We start from the raw sequence: 9,417 nt of genomic DNA, 5'->3' as shown, positions 1-9,417 counted from the left end.
AACTTAATGCTACTACATCTCGCGTTAGATCGCTGGCAATAGTGATTTCTTCTTCGGCATCACCCATCTCAAACGAACCCTAACAATATTCGCTACACTTGATTAATTTACTCTTACCATTTCAGCTTACCTGAATGTATCATATCATGATTAGGAGGAAATTTAAATTCTAATTAATTCAAATAATATATTTGAACTAATGAATCTGAATAATGTAATATTTCGAAAATCAAATTTAAATTACAAATTTGACATAGTATAATGCTGAAAGCTAATCAAATTTTGAGCAAAATTTCTGAAGTAAACTTAGGTATATGAATTACCATAAATTTGAATTGTAAATTCCAGGTACCCAAATCGAAAGTTTTCATAGCTATGTCACCATCACTTACATATTGTCCTGGTATACGAAATATAAATCGTCGCCATCTTTGAAACTGCAAATTTAGTAAAGTAAAAAAATGAAAAATGAAGTATTATTATAACCATTTCTTAAAAACTACAATTATTAAGTAAAATTTATCATATATTACGATTAATTAATTAATCAAATGAATATGTATTACAAATCATATTTCAAACATTTTCAAATCTTTAATAGAATTGGAAAATGAATGAGAAGAAATGAAATATACATATTAACAAATAACTGAATAATCATTTGAAATCAAAGAATTGAATACTTGCTTATTTGAAGAATTTAATATTTTTAAAATTAATAAATAATTAAGTGATAAAATGCAAAATTTACAAAACAATTTTTACTATTAATTAAATTTATGGAATACCGAACCATTCTATCCTTATATTGATTAGATTTGCAATGCATCAAATGTTCACATTGATGATAAACTATCATATATAGATTTAATTTTGTAAATTCATCATGCATAGCATTAATTTCGAATGTACCATTGATATTTGGATGTGTCGTGAAAAGTTTGTCATCAGGATTCAAACCTTTAAATTAACATATTAGATGAAAGCATGAAATATAAAAATAAAGATAAAAGTAAAAAAAAATAAAACCGGGAATAAAAATAAAAGTAAAAAAAAATAAAAATCGGAAAAAAAAATAACTATCTACCTCTTTTTTTTGCTTAATTTTTTTTAACTAAGCTTATTTTATTTATTATTCCATTTCAATTAAATTTTTAATGAATTAAAATTGATTACAAAAAATTGTGCAAAAAATTTCAAACTATCGCAAAATTATATCAAAATTATTTGTTACATTTTTATTCAAATTGAAATAATATAATTGTAATTATATATAAATATATGTATTTTAATTTCATTATTGCTAACTATTAACTCTTTATTTAATCAAATTATGCTAATTACTTGATTTAATCAATTAATAAATGATTTAAGGATGAAAGAAAAAAAAAATGATGCAAAGTACGGTTATAACATAATGGTGCCTAATCATAATATGATCTATTCATAAAAATACGTACGGTTATATGGTTATATTAAAAAAATACGTAAACGTGTATAGTTATATAATATTATAATGTTTACTTATGTAATCATGCGTGTTTACGTGTTTACATTAGAATATTACGTACGCATGTATAATTATAGTGGAATATAACGTAAACACGTATGGTTACATTAGAACATTACGTAAACACGTATGGTTACATTAGAACATTATGTGAATACGTATGATTATATCAGAATATTAGGTCATATGTAAACGAGTCTTACGTAACACTTTTTTTATATTTATCAAGATAGACAACGTGAAACTATATTTTAAACTTTATTTTTCTTTTTAAATTTTACTTTTTCTTTTGTTTTTAAATTTCACTGTTTTTTTTTAATTCAAAAAATTTCATACTTTTTTTTTGAATGATAAATTGATGAATAAAATTTAGCAATGGTTGATCTTCATCCCATAATTCAATTGTTGCATTATGAGGAATTTCTTTACCACATCGAAAAATTCCACGTATTTTTATAGATTGCATTCGATTTTCCAGTACTGGAAAATTTGTTAGTAGCAAAAATAATAGCAATGTTTGCAACATAAATTTCCTGAAATAAAACGAGAAATTTGCATATTCTGTTCAATTATTATTTCATTATTAATATTGAAAATTACTTTTATTTTTTTTAAAAAAAAAAGAAACAGAAAGAGAAAAAATATTCCTTAAAATAAAAGTTATTTTTTTTAAAGTCGAAAGATTTATGAATGATAAGGAGGACGCGAAAAAAAATTAATAATAAATTTTATGGTATATTAAATATGAATAGAAAGGAAAAAAACTATGAGGAATAAAATGAGAAAAGTAAAAATTGATAAAAATTTATTTTATTCATTAAATTAAAATGTGATAAAAACTATCATGACAAATAAGCAAAGACAAAAAAAAAAATTGCTATGACATGATAACGAAAAATCTAAAAATTGAATAAAATTAAAAATTCTGTTAATAATTAATGGTGCATAATATCGATAAAAGAAGTATTAAAATGAACTTTAACCCTAAAAATTAATAATAGAAAAAATTCTGTCAATAATTAACGGTAAATAATATCAATGGATTTATTACAATGAACTTTAACCTTTAAAAAAGAATGAACTTTTCACTAAACTATGGTTGTTTGTCGTGAAATTAACATTGCAATTAGGAATTATAATGATATAGTGAATAGGATCAGTAAGAGAAGTGTTAAAATGAACTTTAACCCAAGGAAAGAATAAAAGCTTCATTGAATTGCAACTATTTATGGAAATAATTAAATTATGAATTATTAATTAATTCAAGCAATAAACAAATCACATAATATATACAATGCTTCATTATCATAATACATAACCTTCGAGTCGTTCATCCTGAAATTAACATTGCAATTAGGAATTATAATGATAAATTACAATTGTTAAATTAAATTACTGTAATTATTTATACAATCATTTGCTTTACACTATCAATTAAATTACTGTAATTATTTGCACTATCAAAACAAATTTTGTTTTTTTTTTTTTCAATACAAATGCAATGAATAATTACTTTTCTTTTAATATTTCAATATTTGAATTTTGCTATTAAATAATGATATCATAAAGAGTATTTCAATCATTCTTTGATCATCTTACTGATCAACGATCAACGATAATTTAAATTAGCTATATCATAGTAAGAAAAAAAAAGAATAAACATTAAATGAGCTGAAATTTAACAAATTGAATTTATCAAATTCATTTCAAATTGTAATTAATGCATACTTACAGGTAATATTGCTTCCAAATTAAAAATACCCAAGTCTAAAACTTTTTCAGCATGGATACCATAATTGATGAAATGATATGGTACCAGGAAATGAATTTTTCGTAATCCAAACTATAAAAAGAAATGCATAATTGGCTATTGTTGATATTGCATTAAAAATATTTCACAATTAATTAGGTTAATTATTTTATGCTTAATTAAATTTACGAAATATTTCTGCCATTAATTACCAGTGATTGCTAAAACATTTCTCAATTTTTAATTTTTATTTTTTATTTTTTTGTTTTTTTTCATATAAATGTTAATACTAACCAATTTATTATGAAGACAATTATGATAAACTTTTAAGATTGGTTGAATTTGACCAACTTTGACCGTTGTACCATTGATGAAGAATTGTCCATTCTGGTCAGTGCATGTTTCATTCAAAATATTATCAGAATTTATTGCTAAAATTACAAAAAAAAAAAGAAAAAAAACTTACAAATTAATTTTATTTTAACAAATTAATTTTATTTTATCAAACATATTACATATGCATATAAAAAAGCAAAATTTAAAAAAAATTGAAAAATTTTTCATTCAATTTGTTTTGTTTCATTTTATTCTTTTGTATTCGATCAAAATTGATAATATTTCAAATTTAATTTTAATATTAAATTTAAAATAACCTATTGAAAACTAAAATTACCCAACATATGTTCATCAATTATTATTGATTGACTATTGAGATTATTCTCGAATAATTTTACTCGAATACCATTTATCGGTTCTTGACCGCAAATAAATTTACCACGGATAGCTATCGATTGTACCATATGTTCCATTTGATATGTATTAATTATATGTGTAAGTATCGAAAGGATAAGAACGATTGAAAGCCAAAATCGCAACATTCTAAGTGGAAAAAAAAAAAAAAAAAGGAAATCACTGAAATTATCAATGATTACATTTCCTGATAACAACTTTTATACGGTAGTTTTTGTTAATAAAATGCATGAAATAATTTAAAAAAATTTTTCATTATAACAAATTTTAAAAAATAACAAAATAATCCAAGTAATCTAATTCTTAATTTTTATTTTTAAATTATTCAAAAATATTTATTAAATTAAATTTTTTTTTTTGCTTTTATATCATTTATCAAAATTTATTTTCTATGAATAAATTTCCAATCGATAATTTAAAACTTTAATTAATCAAGAAGAAAAAAAGATGATTAATTTAAAAATTTGCAAAAATTATTAATTGCAATTTTTTGAATAGTTATATATTATGCCGAAGGAATAGTTGAAATTTAAAAAGTTCTAAAATGTATTCAAAAAAAAATTTTTTTTTTCTAGCTCTTACTAGCAAATTATGTTACATTTGCTTAAAATTTGGTTTAAAATAAGCAAAAAAAAAAAAAATTGGCAAATTTTTGTAAATTAGACCGCATTTTAGGCCGTTCATTTTTATTATATTAATGACATCTTGAGGAATTGAACAAATTACGCCTATCAATAGTTTAGAAATAATTTATGTAAGGTAAATACCTTTGCTTAGCTATAAATTAAAGCATAAAATTGTAATCAAATTAACTTTTTAATTGATAATTAAAATAGCAACTTAAATTTGCACACCTTGAAATGAACAGCCTAAAATGCGATCTAATTTACAAAAATTTGCCATTTTTTTTTTTTTTTGCTCATTTTAAACAAAATTTTAAGCAAACATGAAATAATTGCTAGTAAAAGCTAAAAAAAAAAAAAAAAATAGAGAATATTTTAATGGAATGACCAAATGAAGTATTTTTAGTAACACCAACTTGACACACAAAAAAAAACTTGCCTGATTGACCTTTGACCATATGCGGTCATCAAAATCTCTTTTGTGAATCAATACAAAAAAAAAATTTTTCCTGTTGACCTTTGACCACATCTGATCACTTTACAATTTCTTTATAATCTCTTGCATAAATCAATAACAAAGGCATAGCATTAAAAATGCTAAATGATCAATTGTTTACCCAAAAAAAAAAGTGAAGATTGTTGAAAATTATTCAAAAAAAAAAAAAATTTACCAGTAGATTTGCTTAATTACCGTTAATTTTCCTGAAACTTTTAAAATTTGAAATCCCTTTTTTTGTATTTTAATTATTAATTCGAAATTATGCAAATTTATTATTTTTACACTTTATTTCTGAAATCTGAAAAAAAATCCGGTGAAATAATACAAACACTTTCAAATTTATATATCATTTGTGCAATATCAGAAAATCGATACAATCAACATCCATAATGAATGTTTTCTAATCCGGAAATGTGATCCGGTCCCATATATATATTACCGGAAATCAACAATTCTAATTCATTTTTTGTCGCTCATATACTTTTATGCCGAATCGAAAAGTTATAAGTGCGGTCAAAATACATCCATTTCCTGCTATAAAAAGTTCAGATATTGTAAAATTGAAGCAATAAATTTACATTAAAAATGCCAATTTAAAAAATTGCTTAATTTGAAATTGTTTAATCTCTCTTTTTCATTTCATTTTAATTTTTCATTTCCAATTATTTATTTCCTTTTATTTCGTACTCTTCCAACTTCAGAAATCAAATCTTCTGATCGAATTTTCTAACTATTGTTTTTAATTCGCTCACTGTTATCCGTTCTTGTTTACAATTATTACTAATGATCATTTCATGCATTTTTACAAGTGGGATACGAATTTTCATACCGGGCAGTAGTCATTCTTTCATGCGTAGAAATTTGAATCAAATTTTCCAATTGAAATTTAATTTGATTGAGAAGCATTTAAACGATATTTGGAAGAAATGCCAAGGAAAAAGAGAGGGACGAGAAGGATTTCAAAAGCTAAACGTGTTGCTCTTCCAGTGATTATCCCACAATTTCAACCTATCAATCCATCACGACGTAACATTTCTATCTTTATTATCATCATTATCACAATTATCAACTGTCACTAATATAAGATGGTATCGTGGTAAGCAGATATTTATGGTTATAAAATATGAAGTAAATCTAATCAAGATTTCGTTTTTTCCCACCGTAAATATATATATATATATATATATATCCTTTCAGAGAATGTTTCTGAATTGTTATCAATAATTGGAGCACACGCAAATGTCAAACGAGTGAACAAAGCTAATATGATGAAAAAGGCGTAAGTGTTATATGAATTAGAAGCATTAGAGCAAAGATGTTAGTGTTGAACATTTCGCATTGATATTTCTTAAATGGTTGAAATTAACTGTTAAATATATTTCGCAAATTCTTAAGCATGTTTTCTTTTCAAACTAACTTCCTTGAGATATATGCAAACGTTCTGTTCATTTGTATTACTGTTTGGTAGTGTGCCCATTTATTTTTCTTTCAAACTAATTTTAAAAAAAAATTTGCAAGCAATTGTGAGAAAGAGAATGAATGGTAATAGAATAGAATGACACATTTGTAAATTGCCTAAAATTCAAAGTAAATGATGGGTATATTTTCAGTGAGGTTTATGGTTGGCTTGGAGCTGGAGATATTCAATCTGTATTCAAATATTGTGATGAGATCGTTTTGAAGGATGATTTCATTCAGTTGGTTTGTTTTCTACAATCTAATTGAGTTACTGCCAACAAATCAGTGGCAGCTCAATCGACATTATCAATACTGTTTTTGATATGATGCTAAACGCCAGAAACAACTTGTACAGATGTTCGTGTCCTCAGTTGATCTTCTTCACTCAAGATGAGTTGAGACTGTACTATTTCATGTTCATTTGGATTTGATGAAACGATCTAGTTTCAGAATAAGTATCCTCACGGTGAAATTTCTGCGGCAGCAATCAATATTATTTCTGAATTTCCGGATGTATTACAAACTTCAGCGATGGAAGCACATAAACAATCGGTAGTTGATAAGGAAAATCTGTTTGTCGAAGCTGCTTTCGCTCAAAATTTCATATTTACGTGAGTTCTAATCTAATGCAGAATATTCTTCCGCCGTTCCCGTGATTCTGCAATCAATTTACATAGGCTTGCAGGAAAGAGGGAACATCACGAGACGCTGTCAATGAACAATCCTTATTATATAATAACGAACCAACGAATATGTTCTGTTTTGTGCGCCGTGATGATAATGTTATTCTCGTCACTGAATCTGAATGCTTTGATGCTACAAGATATTTCATCCAGAAAATTTGTTCGTTTAGTTTAAAAATGTCCAATTTTTACCTGAATTTTTAATCGATTTTTCCAATTGGACAATTTTTAAATAAGTCTAATTGTTTCAGGGCAATGGATCGATGGAGAAGCTTTTTATTGATTTTCAGCCTTTGCTCTGTGATGAAAATTTCGAGAATAGGTGGGTATGCAATAGTATTAACAACTTTTGATCAATCATTGAGCGCACTTAATATTTTTATTTAGCTCTGGACAACTTTTTGCGGTTTTACCGGATAGAAAGTTAAGGATTGCAGCAGAACTTACGCAACTACAACGCGAATATACAACGGTATATTTATTTCATTTCTTGCGCACGCTTAAAAACTTAACTTAGGAATTTAGGGTTTAAACTCAGATCATTTGGACCTAAGTCGCCTTTTTAACGACTTGGTAAAATGTTAGGAATAAAATAAGTTGTTCGATGAATTTTTAAATACAGTCGTAAATCACATAGAATGTTGATGATTTAGAACTTTCATGTTACAGAAGTTCGGGAACTTCGAAGCTGACAAGTCATTATCTACTGCTGATTGGGTTAGTACCATTACTAGGATTTTCTTCCTTCTATTTTATTTTTTTGTAACCCTGTTTTATTCTTGATAATTTGTTCATGTATCAGGATGAAATCAGTACGCTTAATGCCAGCATTTCGGAAGCCGAATCATTTGAGTTGGTAGTGGATGAAGAAAACAAGAAGCAGGTATATTGCAGTAATATTGTACTTCTTATTTAATGGTCAGTTTATTTGATAATTGATGCAGAGAAAATTAATTTTTGGCTTTTAAAAGCTTGTAATACACCCTAATGTCTTTTACATACTTTCTGGGTTTCAGGACATGAGCTCTACTAGTATTGTTAATTTGAGCACCGTGATATCGGAAGAACGATTTGCTCTTTTGCAGGAAATCAAAAACAAGGAAAAGGAATTAAGAACTGAACAGGAAAAGTATGCACCACAGCACTTCTTTTGCCTCATTTTGTTTGATACAAAGATGGAAAGATACAAAATGAAAAATTTCTGATCTTTGAACTAGTTAGTATTTCTCCATCTTACAAGTTCTTTTTTTAGATTCAAATATTCTTTAATACCCCGAGAGAATATCGCAGTAGCAAGAGCTCGATTTCATGAAATGGTAAATGCAGAATTTCTTCAGTAACGGTCATTCACTTTTCCAATTGTGTCTTATATATTCAGCGTCTTGCTATGATAGTTTAATAATATTTCAAAGTTATGTTTATGATTTAGCGATTAATTATTCTGAACATTTCTTAGCAGTAAAATAAATCGGAGGAAAATCGATATATTTGACAATGTGCCATCAATTTTTGGACAAGTTTCACGCTAACATGAATAAGTTTTTGACTTCTATATCAGTCTGCTATGAACAATGATGATATTTGTAGTTAATGAAAGACACTGAAAGCGCAACAACATCGACTGCAAAAAAGAAGTTGTTCACTGTTCTGAGGGACAGCAAAAAAGGCAATATGTAGACTATGACATTATTTGGAATCATTTGGAACCAACTTCAAATTTACTGGATTACAAGATACGATAAGGATGGAGTAAACCTCAGTGGTGATTCAGAATTTCTGATTACTAAATCAAAAAATCAAGTTTTGTTCCTTACTTCTATTACCGATAAAATGCTTGATATTCATAAGCAAGAAAAATTGAAGTATTCTTTTCGTTATTTAAGCTAAAGCATAACTGAACACACGATTTTACCGATCTACGAGATTTCTTTAATCTCTTTTTTGAGATATACTGGTTGCCAACAATATGATGCTTGCAAAATATTTTTTATATGTCATTTTATTTTCTGAACACACCACTTTTGTTACACTGTTCATATCATAATTGCTGAGCAAAGTGCTGAAATGGACTGAAGGATATGTTCATCTTGGCTGCACACTGCCATGAAATCTTCGCGTGATATCCAACCTTTCTTTTCATGATC

At 26.2% G+C, this 9,417-nt stretch overlaps 3 protein-coding genes across 3 annotated transcripts; 1 reads left to right on the top strand and 2 right to left on the bottom strand.

The window, feature by feature from the left end:
* Positions 1 to 323: 323 nt before the first annotated feature.
* LOAG_09943 (hypothetical protein) lies at positions 324 to 2,036 on the bottom strand (the record flags this gene model as incomplete). The annotated part of the gene is made up of 3 exons (XM_003145468.1): positions 324 to 437; positions 794 to 960; positions 1,847 to 2,036. Coding segments are annotated over 3 exons (471 nt in total), but the record flags the coding sequence as incomplete, so codon positions are not given.
* A 1,206-nt stretch (positions 2,037 to 3,242) lies between these two features.
* On the bottom strand, positions 3,243 to 4,069 carry LOAG_09942 (hypothetical protein; the record flags this gene model as incomplete). The annotated part of the gene is made up of 3 exons (XM_003145467.1): positions 3,243 to 3,353; positions 3,555 to 3,691; positions 3,934 to 4,069. Coding segments are annotated over 3 exons (384 nt in total), but the record flags the coding sequence as incomplete, so codon positions are not given.
* A 1,989-nt stretch (positions 4,070 to 6,058) lies between these two features.
* Positions 6,059 to 8,950, top strand: LOAG_09940 (hypothetical protein; the record flags this gene model as incomplete). The annotated part of the gene is made up of 12 exons (XM_020448050.1): positions 6,059 to 6,158; positions 6,330 to 6,411; positions 6,743 to 6,833; positions 7,041 to 7,201; positions 7,276 to 7,372; positions 7,525 to 7,595; positions 7,661 to 7,745; positions 7,943 to 7,990; positions 8,076 to 8,156; positions 8,290 to 8,402; positions 8,526 to 8,589; positions 8,861 to 8,950. 12 exons carry the CDS (start codon positions 6,059 to 6,061, stop codon positions 8,948 to 8,950), a joined length of 1,083 nt encoding a protein of 360 aa, XP_020301772.1.
* Between the last annotated feature and the right edge of the window lie 467 nt (positions 8,951 to 9,417).

This window comes from Loa loa (genome assembly GCF_000183805.2).
Source record: "Loa loa unplaced genomic scaffold supercont3.397, whole genome shotgun sequence".
NCBI lineage: Eukaryota > Metazoa > Nematoda > Chromadorea > Rhabditida > Onchocercidae > Loa > Loa loa.
This window is presented reverse-complemented; position numbering and strand designations above follow the sequence as displayed.